This window comes from Morone saxatilis, unplaced genomic scaffold (assembly GCF_004916995.1).
Source record: "Morone saxatilis isolate NCDOM2014 unplaced genomic scaffold, NCSU_SB_2.0 Contig16, whole genome shotgun sequence".
Lineage (NCBI taxonomy): Eukaryota > Metazoa > Chordata > Actinopteri > Moronidae > Morone > Morone saxatilis.
In genome coordinates this window covers 5,760,808-5,785,234 of record NW_023339718.1, presented here as the reverse complement: position 1 = coordinate 5,785,234, position 24,427 = coordinate 5,760,808, and the positions used below count along the sequence as shown (strand labels likewise).

At 40.4% G+C, this 24,427-nt stretch overlaps 2 protein-coding genes across 2 annotated transcripts; one reads left to right on the top strand and one right to left on the bottom strand.

The window, feature by feature from the left end:
* Positions 1 to 379: 379 nt before the first annotated feature.
* On the top strand, positions 380 to 9,262 carry hapln1a (hyaluronan and proteoglycan link protein 1a). The gene is made up of 4 exons (XM_035658073.1): positions 380 to 686; positions 5,375 to 5,719; positions 6,836 to 7,138; positions 7,379 to 9,262. The coding sequence occupies exons 1-4, from the start codon at positions 596 to 598 to the stop codon at positions 7,666 to 7,668; spliced, it is 1,029 nt and encodes a 342-aa protein (XP_035513966.1). The 5' UTR covers positions 380 to 595; the 3' UTR covers positions 7,669 to 9,262.
* Positions 9,263 to 11,195: 1,933 nt separating this feature from the next.
* Positions 11,196 to 24,427, bottom strand: vcana (versican a; the record flags this gene model as incomplete). Its single annotated transcript, XM_035658203.1, has 8 exons — positions 11,196 to 13,323; positions 13,438 to 13,620; positions 13,756 to 13,900; positions 15,960 to 16,042; positions 16,293 to 16,451; positions 17,894 to 18,007; positions 18,165 to 18,278; positions 18,382 to 24,427. Coding segments are annotated over 8 exons (7,002 nt in total), but the record flags the coding sequence as incomplete, so codon positions are not given.

The window sequence follows — 24,427 nt, the reverse complement described above, 5'->3', positions numbered from 1 at the left end:
AATGAAATGGGGTGTAAAATCAGAATGAATCACAGTTAATAAAGTGAAAACATACCAAAGCTGTCAGTCACGGGACATTTTTTGTATTTTAAGATTATGTTTCACTCACTGCCTCTAGTGAGGATAGATGTATATCTGAATATTTTTACTGTGTTGCATTTCTCAAAGGAATCTTTGTAGTTCCACTTCTAACATGCTACTCTTGCTAATGATATGCAGGTTAATTTTCTGGAGTTTTGTTAACTCCTCGAGGGAGTTTTTCTTAAATAATGTGGCAAAGGGGAGCCAGTATAGAGTTGTGCATGGTGATGGGCTGAGGGGTGGGGGGAGTGGTCTCAACCATGCAAAGCTACAATAAAAGGCACTTGTCTGAACCTCTTAGGAGCCCAAACTTTCCAGTAGCACCACAGGCGGCTGCTGCACAAAGACAGGCTGAAAGAGGGACAGCTAGATGAATAAAAATTAAAAGAGAAGAAAATTTATTCAAGCTAACATTCAGCTCTCCTAAAATATTTAAACTTTGTGCATTTTTTTCTTTTCAAGTTTTATATTTATATTTTTATTGAAGAGGGCTTTTGTGTGAAAAAAAGAGAAAATGACGAGTCTGCTGTGCATCACAATAATCTCCCTGAGCCTGGTTGCCAGTCCATACAGTCAGGTGACAAGCTCTCCCTCACCAGCAGCAGGTAAGATTAAATTTATGTAAAAAAAAAAACAAAAAAAAGTTCATATTGAAGTATGTGGATGGTTATGTATGTCTGTTTGTCTGCATCTTTTGTAAATGCATTTAAGTGCAAAGTGCTACCATGCATGCAAAAAAAGAAGAACCGCAGGATGAACTGTGTAAGGGACCTGGGCAAAGTGGTACCATAGCTGTGGCTTGTGTAACAACAGGGTCATTGTAGCAGTAGGTAACAGAGTCGTCTCTGGGGTAACACACACAGACACACTGTGACTCACCATTGACTCATTGACTTGCTGCATACAGACCACCACAGCATGGACTGGCTGGTGAAAACTGTAAATCACCCTGTCATTCACAGTGGCTTGCTGCCCTCACTACTGAATGAGGACCACACCATTAATACTACTGGTTGTACCCTTAAAATGGGTTACAGGTGCCTCAGTGGCTGAAATTGGCTTGTATTGTTTGTTCATTTTTGGATGTGAATTCTTACTAGAATGCAAAAATAGTCAAGAATTTCCCATAATAAAATCTTGTCATTTTATAAGTGTCTTCTTCTTCCTGTGGCAGACAGAAAATAAAAACCTAGAAAGACGTCTTATCAGAGAGCTCCTGCACTCCATCGTGAGGCTGTTATAATTCAAATTCACACCTGCCAACTGGATGACACACTGAGATGGTTGCTGCAACCGCAAGCTATGAAGTACCAGAATAGATCTACCGCTGTGTTGGGAAAAAAAAAGGGGGGGGCTGGCTACAGGAGAAGCTCTTATGTTATATTAGTTATATTCAATGTGCTTTCTGCAGCCCTGCAAGCTGACTCAGTAGATGTCAAATTAGGGATTTCTCAACTCTCTCTTCCCAGACGGGAGGAAATAGTTTGTCTGTGGAGGAGAATAATTTCACTCTGGGAGGAGATTATGCTTTTTGGTCCAAACGCTGAAATTGCTCCGAGTGACACAGACTGTGTCTATACAGTACATGTATGTTTATACATGACCTCACTGTCTGCATCCTAAAAGCATTGGCTCAAGCTCAGGCCAGCTTAATCATTGTTCCATACAGTATAGCTTTTATTGGCCATATGAGCAGTGTATTCTCTGTCTGTTCATGGGGCGTTGCCTGTCCTTATACCTACTGACTCACTCTGGCACTGGGAGCTTTTGGAAAGCTGCCACGGTAAGAGGCAGCCTGACAGAAGCGGAGTTAAGATTAACGACCCGCAGCCAAACGTATAGAGCCCCATGCTGAACAGCAGCCAAATTACTCTGGTTTTTCCCTGTGAGGTAATAGTCTGTTAAGTCTAATGCTTACTGTAGTTGTTGGTTACTGAGGCTTGGCCTGGTTGCTAGGGATGGGTGGGAAAAGGAGCTTGGCTGGAAATGGGCTGAGGCTGGGGGCTAAGTTGAAAATGTGCTCAGGCTGGTAGATGAGATGTTAGTGGAGCCATGTTTGGTGCTATTGCAATTATTGCACAAATGTTTCTGATAACAGTCAACGGTACATGTGTGCTGAGCCTATATATGTGTACCCATGTGAGTGATGCACACCCACACTCTGTGTTTGTGCTTGTTCTGCATGACAGAATGCAGGAAAAAGTTTATTGGAATTAGTGTGTAGGAGTTGTCCCAGCTGTGCTCGTTAATTCTTTCTCCATATTGACACAAGCAGGCCAGCAGCAGGAGAGAATAAAGTTGTGGGATGTTGTAAAGCATCTCATGTCTAGCTGCTCTGTCAGAGGGTGTGGCAAATTGTGCACACACTGATATAAACATGCTATGACTGTTCTCTGATGATTTCTAATCTTTCTTAGAGGAGGAATGCAAGCTAATTAAACATTTTATTAATTCAATAACTTAAAGCAAAAATTATGCTTAGGGGTTTAACATCATAATTAGACTCTTGAAGTTTCAGAGTATTGAGGCCACTGAGTAGACTTGGACCACTGTAATTTTATTTACAGTTCGGTGTTACAAAGAAGCAGATGGTTCCAATCACTTGCTAATGCAACTTTTAACAGAGTGAGAGAGAATTGTGCTTGGTCATAAAATGGCAGTAGGTCTTGGCTGCAGCTGCAGAACTCTTTTACTGTCATGCACACGTGTCCATTTGCTTCTTTGCTGTGTTTTCATTCCCAGCTGCACTCCACAAAACCTTCTGATTGAGAACCATTCAGAATTATTTGAGGACCCATTTTTATGTTAAATGTGACAATTTCGCACCACCTTTGACCTCAGAGAGTCTTATATAAATAGGATGTGGTTTGAGGTGTGACAAAGAAAAGAAAGAACCCATTCTCTTCCTGAAAGGCTAAGTACACACAACAGGCTGTTGTTTTATGAGTGTAGTGCGCCCCACATGGTTGGGGCCACATTCTCCTGTGGGACATGTGTCTGCTGGTAACTGCAGGAGCAGGAAGGAGTGTGGAATTACTTTCAACATGCCTGTCTCTCTGTCTGCTACTACTGTCTCTCAGGCATCATTACCTTCAAGGTTACACCAGATATTTCCAAAAGACAGAATTCTTCATTATGCTTTCATTTAGTGAAGGTTAGTGTAGATACAGTAATTTGCAAGTTCTTTTCTCAGAATTATGTTAGCCCTGTGATGTATAATCAATCCCCTCCTTCAGTCTCACATTTCAGGATTACAAACCACATCCAGTGGTTGGTTTTTGTCTCTGGCCAGAACAATGTTTTCATAAGACAGTACAATGAACCCCTTTATTCTACCCACTTGTAGAAATCTGGAAATTTTAAGGTATAAATGTTGGATAGCGTCACATCTGGTGAGCTGGTGTTGACGTCACCTTAGCCTTCACCTTTGCCAGGGCATTTGATGAGCAGTTTAGTCATTCTGGATCCCTCAGGTTTCAATCACACTTCATGCAACTGCTACCCATGCAGTGAATTTATGAGGCACAGCGAAGCCGTGAGTCATCCCTCACTGATAGAACAGCCAAAGAGGATCCTTGTCCAGACTGCTTTTAAACTCGTCAATGCTTTCAAAGACATTAGTAATTAGCAGCGGCTAAGAAGGGTGTTTCCTAGCTCGTAAAATACCTGGCATCTTGTTGACCAGTCAAGAGGCAAGTTAGACCACTGGGTGTGGTGATTGAGTAATAGAAGTAACCTCTGGCACATAAGAAGGTTTGCAGTCTAATGAAAGAAATGAAAAAATTAATGAAAAATGTCACAAGTTTGGACAGAAGGGTAGATTCGGTCTGTCAGCAGTGCTTCTGCTAGTTAAATCCTTCTGCTGGAGAGCTCAAGAGTAATGATCTGAGCACCACTAAACAAAGTCCAGATATACGTCTACTGTGGGGTTAGAATGGAGGATTGGGACAGTTTAAGCATGGGGCTGATTACATGTGTGTACATGTGGGTTGGGGGGGCAGGTAATGGGTTGATCAGAGCGGAAGGCAGCACTCCAGTGGCCCCAATTATTTCTTGCATTGCCCATGTGGGAAACGTTTTCCGTGTTGAAGAGTCAGTGACACAGTATTCCAGTCATGGCTCTGGTATTGCTGCTCAAAGTGAGGCACCTCAACACAAATGCTGGCATTCTCAGCCAGAAAAGAGAAGCAGTCTGGTTTAGACACAAATCATCCATATTGAGTAAGTGGGAAGAACATAAATCAGAAACAGAGCAACTCAGGGTTTTTTACTGAATACTAGACATGGCAATAGATACTCAAGGGACAATGTGAACCTGGATTCAGCCGAAAACTGCTTGGTGGCATAAGATTAATAGTTATGTCTGCAGACCACATAGCTTAAAGGCTAGTCGATTTATTCAGTTATGTAATTACCATATTATTTTACAAGTCGTATGCATTGCAGAAGAATTTTCAAGGCCTGTGGTGGTGGGGGTCAGGGGCCATGTATATCCATCCATCTGGTGCTTATTATTACTGCCTGGTACAGGCCACCCCTTGCTGGCTGGGGTCTTCTTAACTAAGCAAGCCCTGTGAGGTCTAAACATGGAGGTCAAGGAGATTGTGGGAGCCCACGGTGAGACATAAATGGCCTGCTACGAGTTAAATGGTGGCCTAGTTTGGACAGGGAGGACAGAAATGGAGTGCACAGAGTAAATACACAAAAGAAAAAATAATGATGACAGCTAGATCCTGTAAATCATTAAATATTATCTGCTTACTTTTCCTGTTATTCACTTGTATACTGAAATGCTTCATCCAAATCAGATTTCGGCAGATGTAAGATAAGCACTTCATTTTGAGGGTTAATGCTGAGAACTAAAGGTTTAGAAGTGCCAGGGCTGACAAGAGCAGGAAGGAGACTGAAGAGTATAATTGGCTCCAGGGGATGAAGATTGGCTGGTGTCCAATACTGTATCTAATAAACCAAACAGGATACCCCGACACTCTTGTGAGAATGCTTTTTCATGTGCAGTAAAACATAATGTACAATATATACCAAAACATGCAGTGGAACAATTACATACAAAAAAGAAAGATCAATAAAGAAGGAAGAATTTGAAAAAGCAGTGTTCAGGCATTTTTCCTTTTTGGTGTTTTCTCAAACAGAATTTTTGTAAATCACATTTACGTTTCCTGCCAAGCACAAAATGTATGTAAACATTACATAATATTTTCCTGTTTAAGTCCAAGTATCATAAGCCTAACCAAACCCCAATAAGGTTACAGTATATTGTGTTCCTCTTTTCCAGTTAAGGTTTTTGCTGACCTAGGTGACAACGTCACCCTGCCCTGCAGGCTCCTGTCCCAGGACCCCTTGTCCTTTGGTAGCCTTGGTATCCGTGTCAAATGGACCAAGGTGGCAGATGATGAAGCACTGAATGAGAATGTGTTGCTTTCAATGGGATTCCACAAGAAGACCTATGGAAGCTTCGAGGACCGTGTCTTTTTGCAGGAGCATGACAGCGAAGATGCCTCCATAGTAATAACTGACGTCTCCATGGAAGACATGGGAAAATACCGCTGTGAGATCATCAATGGGGTGGAAGACACCAACCAAGAGATTACCCTGGAAGTGCAAGCTGGTCTCACTGATGGTAAATGCTGTTTTTTTTTTCTATTTAGAAACTTAGCTTAAGGATAAGGTTAATATACCAGCTGTAATGACACTAAGGAGACTTTCCCCAGTTTTATACGTGTCCTTTCCCTGTTCATTCAGGATTAATCATCTTCCTCAGAAATGTTTTTGTTTCTATTTATTAAAAACATCCACATTTTCTTTTCTTGTGGAAAAAGAAAAACAAAAAGAAGACAGCTTGGGCTGATTTATCCAACCCGCTGTAATGATTCAGCCGTGATTATATTTGAATACTGTTCAAATAAGTAAACAAAAACACATTTTCCATCTTTTCCAGGCCATATACTCATAAATCTGACTTACTCATCAGATTTTATGATGAGTAAGTCAGATCAGTCTTCCTTTTGAAATACACCATTCAAAGAGAAAGTGCTTTTCATGCAAGTTAAGGGTTATTTCCATATTTATACATAGATTCCTGAAACCTTGCATGGTAAGACACTAAATCATTGCAGTATGTTAGAGCTCTTCAGCACAAAAGGGTTAGTAGTTAATAGTTTTTCACACGTGTGAAGGATCAATCTGGGTGGAGGCTGAACACGTACATGTAATTTTAGATAAATGTAGTGTGAGCAGAATACTATTAACCTTAAGCTGTATAAATATAATTTGGATCAGTTATTTTTGTAATCATGAAATACAGTTGATAATGTATTGAGGTAAAACTTGGTATAAGAAATGAACCATGATGAGTAAACTATCAAAGTATTTCTGCTATTAAGTCTGCAGCATCATGTATACATTTCTCATGTATTGGATTGTATTGATGTGCAAATAAATTTTTTTTATCATTATTTTATTACTTCTTTTTGGATCCATGCAGTTAAAGCAGTCTATAGCACTTTGCTTTAATCTTTAATGCAGCAGAACTTAACGCCTAGTAGCAGAACATGATCTTTTCTTCCATGCAGAGGGGTAGAAAAGCACAAAATTAATGAGTTAGCAGATTGCCGACATATTGCAAGCTGCTGGACCTGAAAGACTAATAGACCTACACTCACTAACATTAAACTAAAATGTAGATTGACAGATTGACATATTATAACATTTATTTTATCTATTTTGCCTCACTCAGGTGTTGTGTTTCCATTCGCCGCTCCCGGTTTTGGCCGCTACAACCTGAACTTTTCTGATGCTGTACAGGCCTGTGCGGAACAGAATGCTGTGGTCGCTAGCCGTGACCAGCTGTTTGAGGCCTGGAAGGCTGGCCTAGACTGGTGCAATGCTGGCTGGCTAAGTGATAGCACAGTGCAGTACCCCATCACCAAACCCAGAGAGCCTTGTGGTGGCACCAACAATGGGCCTGGCCTCAGAAGCTATGGCCGCCGTGACAAACAGAACCGCTATGATGTGTTCTGCTATGCCTCTGCACTCAAGGGTGAGTTGGGTTTTTTGTTTGTTTGTTTGCTTTAATAAATTTTCTTTACATTGTTTTTGTCATACATTGTTCTTGTGGTTGGCTTGTACCAGGAAACACATTGCAAGTTCTGGTTTTGTTAAAACCTTGCCAAATATGGCTTAGATTGGTAAACCCATATGTAAATAATAGGAAATACAGCTTCTTGAACCCAGAAAATGACCTGTTTTGCTCTCTCTGTTTTGCTCTCACTGCTGTCAGGTCGTTTCTATTGGCTGGTCCAACCTGACAGGCTGACCTTTGAAGAGGCTATGCAGGCATGCTTTGACGATGGTGCAGAGATTGCCAAGGTGGGCCACATATATGCCGCCTGGAAGCTTGAGGGCTATGATCGCTGCGATGCTGGCTGGTTGGCTGACGGAAGTGTCCGCTACCCCATCTCCAGGCCCCGCAAGAACTGCAGCCCCACAGAAGCTGCAGTGCGCCTTCATGGATACCCAGACAAAATGCAAAAGTCCTACGGCGTCTACTGCTTCAAGGCTGAGCAGTGAGGAGGTAGAAGTAGGGAGGCCATAACCACCAAAGAGCAGCAACAACCACAACCATTAAATTCAACAATAAAGCATACAAGCTTTGGATCTTAACAAGCATAAACTCAATACCTTTCTGAAACTGTGATAACCCTTTTTAACGCCTAAAAACAAATACTGTACATCTTACATCCATATGTAATGAATGACAAAATATTTTGTAGCCATTAAGTTCTGTTTTTCTCTAACTGTGCATTCATCAATTTTACACAGACTATTAGGGAAAAGGCAACAGTGTTAATGTATGAGTGATGTGACAGAGACAAGAGCTTGATGGTTGTCTAACATCATCTAAGTTTGGTTTGTCCTCCACAGAATGATTAGATGTGTGAAATTCAAGATTTAGAGCATTTATGCTCATGTGCAGATGATATTTGCCGCTCTAAAATTTGTCTAAAGAATGAAACAATGTGATATTTTATGCATTTATCACATCAGTGAAGGACCTCAGATTGATTACTGAGTCATGAAGATAACCTGGCTACCACTGTTAAGCTATGGATATATACATGTTATATTGCAGAAAGTATTCCACGGGATTCCTCTCTAATCAGAGTTGAAAGTTAAACTGCCAAAAGGTTTTTCAACCTGAGAAGTTGAGATCAAATTTACTGTTTAACAAGAAAATGAATGTAAATGTCTTGATGGACTGTGACCTATTCTGCATTGATAGCTCCCATTAGATCAACTCCCAATTACATTTTAAAAGATATTTTTTATTATTGTAACCTTATGTTTGTTTATTTTAACAAAATTTAGTTTTTTTTACTTTTTTAATAATGTATGTCACTATAGTTTTTTACATTATAGTGTTCTTTTTTAAAGAAGATAAATACAGATTCTGTCACTTGTAGATGTTTTTGTGAAGTGTAGTTTAAAGACAATTTACATTTGGCACATACAAAACAGCAAGTTTTCACTTAGATAGTGAATGTAGAATAAGTAGAGATTTTCCCCTTTTGCCCTTTAACATAACCTTTTATCAAAACATAAACCTGATTGCCTAACAGTAGCGATTCCCCAAGATTGACACCTAATATTACAGTAATCACAAGTATAACAAAAAATGTATGGGCTGATATCTTCTCTGACCGCAGTTTCTTACTAAGGTTATTAGCTATTAATGATACATTTCCCCTGGCAGTTTATTCTGGCAAAGACCTGAGTAATACTGTCAATCTCTTACACTAAATAGGGATTCATTAATAGTCATGCAAGTGGCTGGATCTGAAAAAGCATCCTAATAGTTTTCTGTGGACCACAGTGAGCATGTTAACAGATCTAAAGGCTGCAAGCAGAAGATAGCACCTGTTTTAGATATCAGCTACAAAAATAAGTTGATATTTAGCATTTTGCTTTTGTTACATTATCCCTTCATACCTTTTCTAACCCTTAGCACTGACATGTGGTACTTACTGCAGGTTACATGTGGTAATATGGTGATGCATTGTTTGTAAAAGCAAAAAATGTCTGTTACACAGTATTTTTGTATCTTATCGCCATGTACCTTTTTCAACAAAGCAGTTTGAAATAAAGAATACAACCTTTAAATCAATTTTGTCCCTTTCTCAATAATAAACATTTTTTGCTCCACTAGAACCAAATCAGTATGTATTATGTGAGGATAGAGGTTTAAGCAGAGATTAAACAGTATTGTTTAAACTGGCATGGCCAGGGCCCATGTATCTGGCATGAGCCCATGTCTCTGAGAGGACTTGAGATTAGACTCCCCTCACATTTATTTATTCTTTGGCATTTTTTTATTCAGTGCCAGGCTGCCAGCCCACCACTACGTTAGACAAAGGGAACAGTACCACAGTCTTTAAGAGTGTTTGTGGGAATGCATGGGAATGGGGTCAGATTTAGAATGATACAGCAGTGAAATGCCTGACAAATGTAAATGTGTGTGATGGTGGAGTCCACTGATGCATGCTTTTTGTTCTGTGGACACGGGAGCAGCTAATAATTAAAAAAAAAATGTGCTAAAAAGTACAAAACATTTATGTTTCTGCACACTAGTGGCATAAAGTGAGCTTTTCTTTGTCTCTGGGTCATTTTAGAATGCTGGAAGCAGACAGTGCAATTGATCATTTATCATAAAATGTTGTCTCATTGTTGACTGGTGTAATGCTGAACATTTCATTTGGTTTGCTTCTGTGGTTTCAAGCAATCAAATGTTTTGCTGACTTTCAGCAACGCTTGTCACTCAAAGGTACCCATATTAAATAATGTGACATGAAAATTGCAGCATGAGTGAATGATAGACACTCTGTATTGGACTAGACAGAGTCTGAGGCGCCCATCTTTCCCAAGAAACTATCAGAAAGAGCCAGGGTGCATTTACTTTCCAAAACAAACCTAGAAAGCTTGTTAAAACCCTGAGAGACCTGGGCTGGGAGGTCTAGGTATTCTCACTGATCACCCAAGAGACATCTGCATTTCATGAGGCAAGAATATAGGTTTTACTCTCATTGGGGCATCCAGGAGCGGCCTTTAATCACAAGCCAAGTCTTCTCTAATGACAGAGTAGGCAGTCACAGTGAAAACCACAGCAACCCCAACTTACACAAAGATTACATCCACCAACTTGATGTTATTACCCTGGTAATGGTGTTTTGTGCTATTAGGCCATGTCGATGTGAACTTCAAGTCATGGCTGTACAAGGAGGCGCTCTGGGAATAGTGGTGAATTGTAATGTACTCAAAAAGCTTCTGTTTTTACACCAAGGGAATTCATCTACACTCTTTATGCACCACCAGGCATAAAAAGTATTTGACATTCAAGAGGAGCCACCTACAGCCATGCTATTGACTAAAAAAACTGTAATGTGGTATGCAGGTCCACAGTTCTGCAGCATCAGCCATTTCAGGAAATGCATCACTTCTCCCTAATCCAGTTCTTACTCCATATGTTTGCTTCACGTTGCTTCTTCCTATCTGCTGTCCCTGAATGTACCGTCTGTCTACCAAGAGGCTTGTAGAGCATGTCTGATTTTTCAGAAGTGATTGATGTATGTGCAAGACACTGCAATACTTTGAAAGTAGGACATTGGTATGATGTTCTACAGAGAGTCATAGTGATTCACAGAATGCAGAGGAAATTCTTCACTTTATGTTTCCATGAAGGAAATGAAATATACACCCTTTTCCATGGTAGTGAGCAGACAAAAACCCAGGTTTATGGCTTAGTCTGATAGCACTACCTGCTGGTGGAACCACCACACTACTTACTCCACTCAAAATGTAGCTTAGTTTTAAAGGACCCAATAACAGGGACACTGTCCAAGCATGCAATAAAAAATGTGTTTAAAAGAACAGTATGCTACTTCATGAAAGCACTAAAAAATTGCAGATAGACTTTAGAATTTAATCAAACTTGCATGTGTTCGGAAACTAGGGGGAAACCTCAACATCTGCACAAACATAAGGAGAACATGCACAACACCCACTGTCTTTCCCGAAATATCTGTAAAAAATCCAATTAAATGTTATGAGTATACATATAATATCCATATATTTTATTTCTTTGGTGATTTAAAGCAGGAAAAAACAGTTTGATCTCACAAAAAAATCACAAACATCCCAGACATTCACATTGTAAAATAAAAAAACAAACTGTTATAAATATAAAAGGATATTATATGCACATTAAGGCTGAAATACATACATACACACGCACACACACACACACACACACACACACACACACATTCACAGGCAGACAAAACAAACACATTTTCTATTTTAAAAAATGCTGGAGACACATAACCATCCACATGTACAAACATTTTTAACAGTATTGCAGCCGATTGGGCCCTCCATATTCTTTGGTCCACTTCTGGCATGATAAAAAAAAAAACGTATAAATCCATTGTATTGTTGAGTCATTTTTCATCTTCATTGCATTCCTTTTAGACAGTCTGTGATTGTGGCTGGTCTCCTGTTGTACAAACAATAAAAATATATGAAGAGCACTGCTGGGCCAGGTGACAACATCATATTTTACCTGTGAGTATAAAACAAGTAAGGAGATCAAGAGCAGCTTGAAAATAAATTATATGCATCTCTGCCTAAACAGCCGTTACGTTCAAGTCTTTTTGAGTGTTTCACAAAATACATTCTCTCAATGGCTGATTCCAATTGACCACAATAACAGAAAAGTGTGCAGAAGAAAAGCATTACCTATAAAACCATCACAAGCTACAGAATGACAACAACAGATGAGAGCAAGACTCTTTGGTGTATACTTATGAACAGCATAACAGGTATTGTAAACATGCTGTAGCAACTAATTGTAAGTTATCACCAAACACACAAGCAGAAAATACAGGCTACTTGAGCCACACTTCCCTTTTTACATTTCAAAGGTTGATGGACAACAATTCCCAATCAGTGGATAGAGGCTTTGTTGATAAGTACTCTCTCATATTAAATTGAAAAAAACATTTTACAAAAGGTATATCAGTAAGTTTTTAAAAATAGAAGAAAATCTATCCATCAACAGTTATCGATGACATCTTTAATTAACAAGGCAAGAGTTAATTAAAGATGGTAATTTGGTACTTTGAAAGCTGCCACTACAAAGAAGGTCTCCTGCAGTTAACTGAGTGACTTGGTGAAATTTCCCCAGACTTGGCTGTATTATTAATCTGGAATCTTAATAACTACTGCTAGCAAAGCCATGAAACCATTCTCAGGAATATGATTAGTGTCTCTGTTGATTAGATTTGAAAACTGGAGCAAGTTTCTTTGTAAAGGTTTACAGGTCAAAAGTATGTGATATAATATTCTACTAATATAAACTCTGTTAAAATCTGTTGCATGATCAATCATTGCCAATGATGCCTCCATTTGTGTTCTGAGAAGCCAAACTTGGATCTCTTGACATAGAATAAACATATTAAAATTATGAGGACTTCAATATATATGCATTTGCATGCATGCTCATTAAAATGAAGTCCAGCTTAAAACAGCATGACAACATAATGGATTCCTTTACATAATATAAGCGCTATAATTTCACAACAGCTTTTTTTTCTATGAATAAGGAACACTTATGGTGATTTTGAATAGCACGGTTGGTGTAGAAAGGTATTAGATAACAGTCATGATTGTATTATTTGATAAGCTAAGGACAAAGAAAAATCTTCCACAGTTTAAGAAAGAATGATGAGTGTATTTTTTGCTTTTCCAGTAGCCAGCTGAAAGTATTTTATCCACATTGGCATTGTTATAAAACAGTGCCCCTTGATAAGAAAAGTCATGTATCAGCCTCTCTTTCAAAGGCACTTCATAAGATTCCATCGTCATCTGAAATGCAACCACACTGCTGGTTATCCTCTTGGTTTCTTTGATTAGTTTTCTCTTGTGCTTTTCCTTTGAGAATCCGTTCCTCTTTCGACACAAGCATCAGCCATGTGTTATCATCTCGGCGAAACTGTGCCACGTTACATGGCCATCACTGTCTCTTCTGCTTATGTTCATTCCTGTCTCTCCTTCCTCGGTAGCGCTGTTGCTGAAGGCGGAAGGCCTCATCCGGCCATCTCTTGAAGTTGTTGATGCTGTAGAGAGTATTGTGTTGATGTCTTCTGATAAAGGTCCTCTGATAGCTCGATGCTGTCAGACAAAAGTGATATTTTAGCCTTAAAACAGTGGTGTGTGTCAAAGCACTATACAGTGGGAGACACAGAACTATGTCTATGTATTGAGAGCAATATTTACTGTACTTACGATTCATGCAAGAGATTTTAGGGCTATCCCATTGTCCATCCCCACGACAACGGATAGTTGGGACGTGCCTCTGAATAAAGCCTGACCGGCACTGATACCTCACCAGCGAGTTGATCTCATATCTCTCACGCTTCTTACCGAAGGTACGTGCATTCTCCACCAGAGGGGGCTCGCTACAAGCCACTGAGAAACAGAAGTGACAATAACATTACAGCAAGGAATTTTACAGTGACAGAAGACATTTGTATTTTGTCCTCTCTGAATTCATGCATTCTGTTACGTAAGAGATTATGTCTGCTGATTCAGCATTCTTTTTACCTGTGCCCTTCTTGCAGGTGAAGGTGAGGTGGTAGTTGCAAGGAACATCATTCCACTGGCCGTCCTCATGCCATATCATCACAACACAATCCTCGCCAGAAGTGAAGAAGCTGTCAGGCTGGTTGGGCCTCCAGTTTTCATATTGCTGAAAAAAAGAGTAGAGCATGAAGAGTTAGGCATTATGATGGGTTTCGTGTCCTTCAGATGATTATTATTATTGATTATTATTATAACATTATTATATTATAATTTATTTTAGGAGCATTAGTTATCTCTCTAAATAATAAAGTGCATAACATCACACTGGAAACACCAGTGGGGTAAAAGTTAACAAGTCAGCACATGAATTGTTACTACCACCTATCTCCTTCCGCATAAGTGATCGCACAATTAGAGATCCTGTATTGGCAGCAGTTTCCCCATCACTGTAATTTTAATTAATGGCCACAAGAGGGAGCAACTATATCTTTCTAGCAGCCAACTTAAACTTTGTGACCTCATGGTTCAGTGCTGAGGGACCCTTGCAGGCACTGTATAACAGACACAAGGCACAGAAACCAACACATTTATAAAATGGGCTCATAAACTACATTCAGTTAACAGCCAGTGACATTACTAGGCTGCTAATTTCACATTAAGCCACAGAAAGAGCAGCTATAATAGTGGATAGGTTTTTTTTTTTGGTTTTGTTTTGTTTGTTTTTCTTCCAAAAGACAGTACTGTCCAGTGCAATATTAAGATTATTTATGAGCAACAATGATCACATACTTACATCACCTCATATACTAGACTTAATCAATATCCAGTCATAGCTACAAGTACTGGACTGGAGGGTTTCATGATAAAGGAGTCTTATGTCATTACATCACATAGTCTGCATGCCTAACATTACATGTATAATTCTGCAGGCCCAAAAATACACACATACACACAGACGCAGATGTACATTTACACATCAGTACAGTATACACACAGCTGTAGCGCTGTGGGGCATTCAACCAGGAATTGATGCTACCTGCAGTCTTTCAGCGCATTCTAGGTTCAAACAGTCTCTTCAAAGCTGTGACCCCGGCACCCCCCACCCCACCTCCTCCAATCATGTCCCAAGGGCTTTGCTACTCTGTCATTATGGTTAACAAACACACTCTGACTTCCTGCTCAGCTCACTTCAAGTTAACAAATGGGTGACCCATCAACTGCACAGCAGGCCTGCATCCTCCTCAAAATAATAAACAAACTTTGATCACCCACACACACGCAAACACACACAACCAAAGATACACCAACTTTTCTGATTCTGTGCCCTACTGTTAATACTAATACATTCTATTCCAAATATATTTCACCGTTTTTTACAAATTGTTTAATTTATTATATTTAAATCCACTGGAGGTGACCACCCACCCAGTCCCCCTGGGTTGCTTCCAGTTTTTTTTTCTCCAAGCACAGGTGCTGTCCATCTGTGTGTCTGCCTGCCTGGTGGCCTTACCCCTGGGTGGTTTTCTGCAGGCTGGGCCTTCTGATGCATGTGGGGGTTGTAGGGGAACCATACCTGTCTACGCCTGCCAAACTCCCTTCTACACAGCGTCACTCACACCCTCATCACCCCTTAATCTTTCAGCTGACTGAGGGTCTCCACAGGCCGCCTGTGCTTATCTTTTTACCCCCAGGATGTCTAAGCTATGCTTCTCCAATCTCTGGTCCTGGAAGATTATCTTTGAAGTCAAGTCAATCTATACAACACTGATGCACATAGTAATTAGCCACTTTCCTGTCAAGTGAGGGGGATCTTCAGCAGCTATAGCCACTATAGCAAACTCACTTCTGCTTATGTGCTGGTTTATAAACAATGCAATTATGAACAATGCACATTTCTCTCCCTTGCTTACTCTTTTACATTGGATTGTAATCTTCTTGCATTGTTTCAGCAATTGGTTTTCTAGTGTTGAGCTCACACTGATTAAAAGGATTCAGTGGTGCCTTACAGCATGTCCTATATCAGATTTATTACCAGAGCAGTCACCCACCAGGGTGTAGCATTATGAGGCAGAGGGAGTACGTCATGAGAAAGTCACCACAGCCCTTGAAAAGAACGACTCTCCCTAGATGACTGTATCTGTCATCAGGATTTTTTCCAAATATTTACACTGTCTCTGTGCCATGTTTGTTGAGACAAAAATATGTGAGAAAACAACCTATCTTACCATAGGGCTGCCATCAGTCCAGCGGAAGTCACTGTCAAACATCTTATCATTCAGGCCAATCCACTGGTAGTCCTGTCCAAGACCTGCCATACAGGGTAGAAACACAGCAGATTACGTTTCTCTGTTGCCATATGTCCTTTTTAGGACTGTTCAGTTACAGAACATGCAAGAGGAAGAGAAAGATAGAAATGTCATTTTGGTGCCTATATTTGTGTTTTTTCGAGAAGGAGAAATTGTACCATTTTAATCATATCATGTATATTTGGTAAAGTAGGACTTGAACACGTTATTGTACCTATGATTGATTATCTACAATTGCAGTCTTTAACTTACGGTTGACAAACTGTTGCTCCTCGTGGGAGAGGATGCTGGTCAGATGAGCCCCCTGAATGCGACACTCTCTCTCTGCTGTGTCCCAGTTTCTTCTATGGGGGAAGTACTTGTAGCAGTGGCCCTGAAACTTATGCCAGCCATAGTCACATGTTTCTGTATCTGATGGGACATAAATTGAGAGGGAATAAGGTATACAAGAAAACAAAAAGCATTTTGGATAAAGTTTAAGCTGTAACATTAATCCATGCTATCTATTTACCTCACTATCTAATAAAATCCATATATGTGCAACTAGGAGACATGTGCAAAAAGACTTGTGGACTAATCTACTGCATCTACAGTACTCTTAACACCTGAAAATACTGACCCTTGAGGCCTGCTGTTATCTCTGTCTCTAATCAAGATGAAAGAGGAACAACATGATGGATTAATTTCCTATAGCCACTAAGATCAGCATTATAAGGACATGGAAGCTAAACAAGAAGGAATCCAATTAAGTGCCAGTTAGTATAAAAATATAGTATTATGCTAAAGCAGATTATTCTTCTCTTCTTTACAAAACCAAATCAAAATTCCAAATTCCAGGTGAAATGTATCTAGAGTTTTCAGGTAATGTGAGCCTGGGCTAAGGTGAGGTTTAGTACAAATCTTGCATAATTTCCTTAAAGAATGAACATTTTCCCTGTCACACCTTGATACCACCCTCATCTTGACCTTATCAATGTTGTGTGATTATGTGTGTACCAACGTATACTGCAGCAACTCAGTTTACTGTTTGTCTGTTCCTCCCTCCCCATCTTCAGCTTCCAAACATTAACATACAAAAACACAGGCAGAATCTCTATCGGGGTTGTTCCTCTTCATGTTACTTTTTCTTCCTTTCTCCTGGCAAAACTTTCTAACACAGCAGCTGTGTCTGAGTACACAATCTGGGTGTGATTCACTGATGAGTGATCCCAACAAAATTGAGGGTGTAGACACCGGTCATCCACACTGAGGAACTTAGGTAAAATGATGGGGATATGGGTATATTAAAAAAAACTCAGATATTCGATAAATGCCTTTCTAGACACTAGAAAAGTCTAATCAGGAACTAATTTTCAGTCTAGATTGAAATATCAAGAAGTGACTTGAAGTCTAGCATACCTGCAGTGAGGTGTAGACTACATCTGACATAGTACTAAAAACTGAATGTTTGAAATAGGGTACACTGATATGTTTCATCTGTCTGTGTATCTGAAACTTTTGGAAATGAAAGCTCGAGGCTGACCAAAGTAACCCAAGTATTATCAGATATGACAGACTTTTAGACAGTGTAATATGGTGTTTATGACTCAGCTAATGCCTGGGAGAAACCTTTGGCAATACCTTTCCCAGAGACTCAGGTGAGTGATTACAATAAGTGTCTTAACACATTATCAAATGCAAGAACAGCAATTGTTTATTCTATCATGTTCTATGAAAATAGTCAGAATAGTCTAGACAGTTTAGAGGGATGGCTGGAACTAGTTACAACACTAAATGAAACATTTGTATTCATTAAACCAGAATACTTAGAGAGATATTAGGGAAAGAATATATCAAATTAACCACAAACTTACCCTCCTCACAATGCAGCCCAGAGTAGCTTGGGAGGCACACACATGTAAAGGAAGCCAACCCATCAACACATGTACCTCCATTGCGGCAAGGGTTTGACTGGCACTCATCAATATCTATGTAAGAAAGATACATAATGAATTACAAAAGAAAAAGAACAATTCTTAGTCTGTTCTACATTAAAACTAGTTTTAGGAATAATTTAACGTTTCTTGGGTTAAAGTTAAGACAATGAGATACTGTGAGTGGAATTAGAGATACATAGTATCCTACCTGTTTCACAGAGATCACCATTGTAACCAGGAGCACAGCTACATGTGGAGATGCTGCCACGCTTGTAGCAAGATCCTCCATTCAAGCAAATGTTTTGTGAGCACGATTGAACTTCTGTTTAGAGATTGAAAAAAGAAAAACAAGTTGTTTTAAATGAAAATTTATTCTGAGGTTATACATTTAGGTATTCCAATGAAAGTCATTTGAAGAAACATACCTGGAATTTCAACAGTCTCACCAATGACGGTGTGTCCCAAATCAACTCCTGTGTCAGGTAGCTCAGTTGTTTCTTCTCCTCTTGGTAATGGTTCCCCAGTAAATGATGGAGATGCAGTTATGTCACTGTCCAGCTTCATATTATCCTTAGAAAATGATGGCTGAGTGGTGGCTACAGATGCAACTGACACTGACTGGTTTTGTGCTTTAGCTGGTGTCACTGTTGTAAACTCTGTATGAGCCCTAGTGGGTATTTCAGTGTGAGGAGAGACATCTCCCTTAATTTTTCCCACAACTTCTTCTTTTCCAGTGGCACTATCAACACTAGTGGACTCCATCTTTGAAGCTGTGGTAGCATCTAATTTGAATACAGTTTGGATTTTATCTGGGGACAGAGACTGCTCCCATATATTGTCAATCTTTGGTTTCTTTGTAGTCATAATCTCTCCAGACACACTCTCAGAACTGACAGAACCACTTTCAGCCCCACTGCTAAGGACAAAGGGTGACTTAGTCGTGGAAGATAGAAGCACAGAGGAGATATTGCCAACCACATCACCATCCAACTTAACAGTGCTTGCTGTGGACATGCTTTCTTCTGAGCTGATCCGGCTTTCTGAACCACTTTCGGAACTAGAGGATTCTGATGCTGAAACTACAGGTGATTTAGTTGCTTTTTCTTCTAAGCTAGGTACAGTATTACGCATAAAGTCAACAAGATCACTCTCAGATGTTAGAGGAATGGCAGGTGTTGTAGTAATAAACACTTTTTGTGGTGCTATAGTTTCACTGTTTTGCGGCTCTGCTTCAGCTAAATTGGGGATTGGTGAGTCATAATCTGGGGGCTCATCTGTCTGATAAAAACTGGAACTAGATACATCTTCAGCCACCAAAGACGAGGTAGTAGGTACAGTTGTTGATTCTGTAATCTGGCTTGTTACATGACTTGCAAACATAGGGGGAGTTGTGATCAGTGATACATTGTGAGGAGAAAGATCAGTGTGAGGGCGGTGTGTTAGTGCAATCTCTGACCTGGCTTGTTCAAATGACTTTTGGGGAGTATTTGAAATAGGTTCAGAGGAAATGTGTTCATCTGGCTTTGTGGTGACCACTACTTCCGTCCCTGAACTTGCAGGTTTTGGAGTTGTATATTCAACCCCAGCAGTCTCTGTCTCTTTAGAATCTACTGTTTCATCTGTAGGATGTGAAGTCATTGTAACATCAGTAGATGTGCTACCTTCTGCATCAGTTGAGACTTCTTTGGTTATAGATGCTTGGCTTGGTTCAGCTGTCTTATATTCCAGTAGCGTGGTTGTGACTACAGTCTGGGGAGTCACATCACTAGGTTCAAAGTGTTGGTTTGACTCCTCATTGGGTAACATTGGGCTGGTTGTGGCCAACTCAGTTTTCTCAGAGGAGTTGTCAATTTGGGGATGATTAGTGAATGTGATCTCAGATCTGGCCTGTTGGAAGGACACCTCAGGTGGTTTTGTATCTAGTTCTGGGGCAAAGGTGGTGACAAACTGAATTATCACATCAGGCTTTGAAGTGCTTTGTACAGAAGACATTGTGGTTGTAGGAATGGATTCTTTTGTAGATGTAGAAGTGATATGGTCCCTTGTGCTCTCTTCATGTTCTGGGGCTGATGTTGCTCCATTAATAGGGTATGAAACTGTCTCTGACAATGATGCCTTCTCTACATCTGTCATTATCTCACTCATTTGAGTTTCATCCTCATGGGTTATTGTGCTTGGTTTTTCTGTGCTGAACAGAAGGGATACTGGAGTGGCTACAGTTATTTCACTCTCAGATGACACTGTCTTAGGTGATGCAGTTGTGGTATCTGAGATCTCATCCCCAGAGCCATCCATACTTGCAACATCTGTGTTACTTGCCACTGAAAGTTTATCGTTGATAGAGGGAGGAGATAACGTTGTTGTAGATAGCAGTTGGTCCATTTTCATTGTACTGTGCAGAGGCGCAGCTGTCTGTGTCACGGGTTCTTCCACATGAGTGTGATCATCTGATTTATCCTTCCCAGTAACATCAACAGAGGATGTGGCAGTTGGCTTCCTAATGCTATAGAGACTGGAAGCAGTACTTGATACAGCTATTTCAGTCTCCTCTGTGCCAGGTTCAGGTGAGGTAACTGAAAATGTTACTGGTTGCACCTTCACTGTTGAAGCTGAAGTTTGATCGCTTGAGGTGTCTGTATCAGTAACGTCTGACACAGAAGTGACAGACGGTTTCACTGTTACTTTTTCACCTGTGCTGACCATATACTCCTCACTGGAAACTGGAGTGACTGAGCTTGTATCTGTTGTTTCAGTTAAGGTAAGTTGAGAAGGCAAAGATGAGGAGGCGGCAAACTCAGTAACAGACTCAGTGACATTATCAGTCTCCTCGCCTGATGAACTATCCATCACCAGCTCTGGAACTGACTTGGTATGAGCTTCAATAGGGGAAAATGCATGTGGTGTAGTTAAAGCATATGTTTCTTTAGAGCTTGACTTTGTAAACACTGTGTTAGCTGGGCTGGCCTGTGGAGCAGATGTGACTGTCTCTTCACTGGATGTCTCCATACTAGAAACGCCTTCTACAGTTGATGGTTTTGAAGTGGAGTGAAGTGGAGACATTGAGGCTAATGGCAAATTAGTGGCTGAGGCTTCATGTAAAGTCACTGGTGTAGGAGAAAAGAAGGTAGCACCATCAGTCCCTGAACCTTCTTCTGTTACTTCAAGCTTTGGTGTAATTGTAACTGCTGTGAGTCCTCCAGCTTCCTCTGTCTGGATGGTTGGGTAAAATGAAGAGGAGGGAACTATGGAGATAGTATCTGCATTAATGATAGCATCATCTCTGGTGAAAAGCTCTGGAGTGGGGCTGCCTTCCCTTATATTATCTGTATCTGCAGAGAACAGCTCATCTTCATCTTTTGCATCCTCTGTGAATATGATGGTTGTGCTGGTCGATGGTTTAGACACATGTAGGACCATGGTAGGTGTTTGTTCAGTAAGGTCAGTCTTGGCTTGGCTGCTACTAGGAGTGATGATCACGACCTGTTGGTCTGTAACACTATGATATATAATGGAGGGAATGGGGGTGGACATCGATGTGAATCCATCTTGTTTATGTTCACTGGTGAAGTCAACTGTAGTGTGATCACCAACTGAAGCGGCAACTGTATGGGGGAACATAGTTGTAGAGGAGGATTGCGTTATGTGCTCAGCTTCAGTAACACCATTTTTCCCAGTGCTTGAAACATGAGGCTCTGTTGCTTCAGGTGTGATGGGGCTTTCTGTTTCTGGAGTAATTTCACCTTCCTGTGAGGAAACCTGCTCACCAGAGATTGGTGTAACTGAAACAAAGGTTTCGGTTTCACCTGCTGCTTCTCCAAATGTGACACTTTCTATCACTGATGGCTTTGAGGTAAACATCTCAGCGGTTTGGCCACTAGAACTCTCTCCCTCTGTCAAAGTAAAGGCTGGACTTGGGGTTGATTTTTCAGTTGCAGACATGTTAACTGACTGGGCAGATGTGGCTCCATATACTGTTGTTATATTTGGCTTTTCAGTGCTGTAGAGAGAAGAAGCTACAGTTACAGTAGATTGTGGAATGTCAGATATTCCACTTTTGTCTGATTCTGCTGTTTTAGATTTCTCTGTGCTAAACAGGGAAGACTCTGTACTTTCTGTAGTAGCAACAGATGCACTTTCATGAGATGCTGTTGTTATTGTTGGTTTCTTTGTGCTGAACACTGAAGACACTATAGCATCCACTTTAGTAAATACATCAGTGGTATGGTCACCTGAACCATGCTCCTTTCTATACACTGGGCTTGTACCTGTGGAGGGAGCAGTACTACTCATAGGTGGCTCAGTTACTCCTGTGGAGGAAGGCACTAATTCCAAAAGTAAGGGTTGTTTGCTGATAGCATGGTCCGAACTTTCAGCAATTTTAAATAAACCTGAAGATGTAAGCAAAGCCCCAGGTGGAGTTGAAGTTGACACAGTTGAAGATGACACAGAGGACGTCAGAGTGAATGCCTCAGCTGAGCTATCTTGAACTGTTGAAGTGTCCATTTCAGTTGACACTGATGTTGGTTTCTCAGTACTGTAGAGAGCCTCTGTGGACTTTGTTTGGTCACTTGAGCTCTCCTCAGTAATAGCAACAGCAGTAGAGGACAAAATGATTTGTTTTGTAGCTGCTTCAGTAGTGGCCATCATAGGAGAACTTGTAAGTGGTACAAATGTAGCTGACCCCCCAAAAAAGTAATCACCTGAATTCTCCTCTTCAGGGTCATCTACGTCAACCCCACTGCCCTGTTCAGTAATGTAAATCTCAGTTCTTGTCATATGTGGAGATTGGGTTGATGACATAAATGTACTTGTAATCTGTACACTGGATTGAGTCGAGGATGCAGCACTTGATGCACTCTCCATTTCATCTATTTCAGTCTCATCGGTAGTCACAACAAATTCATCCTGGGGTTTTGTGGTAGTCTCAATGGATTCCTCCGCACCAGATCCGTCCAGACCTGACTCTGAATCATTTTCTGTAGTTAAGTAACCAGAACTTTCATCGTCAATGTAAGTAGAAGGTTCCTTTGAGGAAAACACTGTGACACTGGGGATTGCCATAGGTTGAGAGGTTTTAAGCATATAGGGGCTTAATGTGACAGTTGTAAATTCTCCATTACTTGAACTTTTTTCCTCAACAAATGTGGATGTAATTGATGGTGAAAATGTGGTTGTTGCTATGGTTGTTTGTTCCACAGTCGGTTGCTCAGTAGCTGTTGGTGTTTTTATGGGATTTTCATCTGAAGGTACATATGTGTAATCTCCTGAATACTCTCCTTCTGTAAAATCACCACTTCCTGGCATTGATTTTGTCATTGCCTCAGTTGTAGTAGAAAATTGGGTAGGATCTTTAGATTTCTCTGTCATGAACTTTGGTGAGGATTGTGTTGATGATTCAACACCAGGCGATATGCTCTGAGTTTCAGCTGCCTGAATTTCATCTATTGCTGTAGAGAATGTGAATTTGCTTTGATAATGGCTGGAGGTAATTGGTGGCAAGGGTGTTGGTTTCTCAGTACTGTAGAGAGATGAAGCAGCAGTAACATGAGATTTTAAAACTTCTCTTGTTTCAGTTGTTTCAAGTGAGGCTGTTGTCAATAATGGCTTCTCTGTGTTAATCATTGAAGACACTGTGGTAGCTGTATCCACTGTTGCTTTCGTGAGAACCTCTGTAAGAGCAAATGATGTTTCATCTGTTGCAGTGCTCTTTGTTGTTTCTAACACTACTGGTGGTGTGTCTGTACTGAACATGGAAGAAACAGGTGTAGTGGCTACATCAGCTGAACCTTCTTCATCAGTTAATATTGATCCTGTGCTCTTTTCTGTGTTAGGTGAAATAGGCCTCTCAGTACTGTACAAAGATGTAATAACCACAGATTCTGACCTTTCAGTTGCAAGGAATGCTGTTGTTATTGCTGGTGTTTCTGTACTGAACAATGAAGAGATGGTGGTTGATGTTTTACCCGCAACTTTGGTAGTAAAATCAGGGTTTTGATCAACAATGTCATCAATAATAGGAATGGATGGCTGCGTGGTGCTTGGAGATGTAGTAGCTGTTTGCTGTGAGCTGCCAATCACTATGTCTGAGTGGCTGCTTGGAACTACTGTTTGGTCAGTGGTTGCCAAAAAAAAGTTGGCCGATGATTCCTCTGTTAAAATTTCTGTTGTTTGAACAGTTGAGCTGTGTTTGTCTATCAAGGTGTTTGAAGAACTTGACTCAAATTCATCAATGATCGGGATAGTTGTGCTTGATAGCAGTTGAGGTTGTTGTGTAATTGCAATGTCACTTGTTGATGGCAGAGTTGTTGCAGTCTCTTTGGTGGAAATCTCTGTTATCTGATTGGCAGCTAAAAAGGTAGTTGATGTAACAGGAGACGCTGTTGTTGGTGCCTTAGTGCTATAGAGAGATGATTTAGCTGTGACAGAGTAGGTCTGAGTAAACATTTCTTGGGTTTGGTCACCAGAGCCATC

Bases quoted from the DNA above. Each gene is read 5' to 3' on its own strand.
- hapln1a (XM_035658073.1), top strand. From the start codon at position 596: ATGACGAGTCTGCTGTGCATCACAATAATCTCCCTGAGCCTGGTTGCC. The intron at 687-5,374 runs GTAAGATTAAAT...CCTCTTTTCCAG, and splicing joins CTCTCCCTCACCAGCAGCAG to TTAAGGTTTTTGCTGACCTA. The intron at 5,720-6,835 runs GTAAATGCTGTT...TGCCTCACTCAG, and splicing joins GCAAGCTGGTCTCACTGATG to GTGTTGTGTTTCCATTCGCC.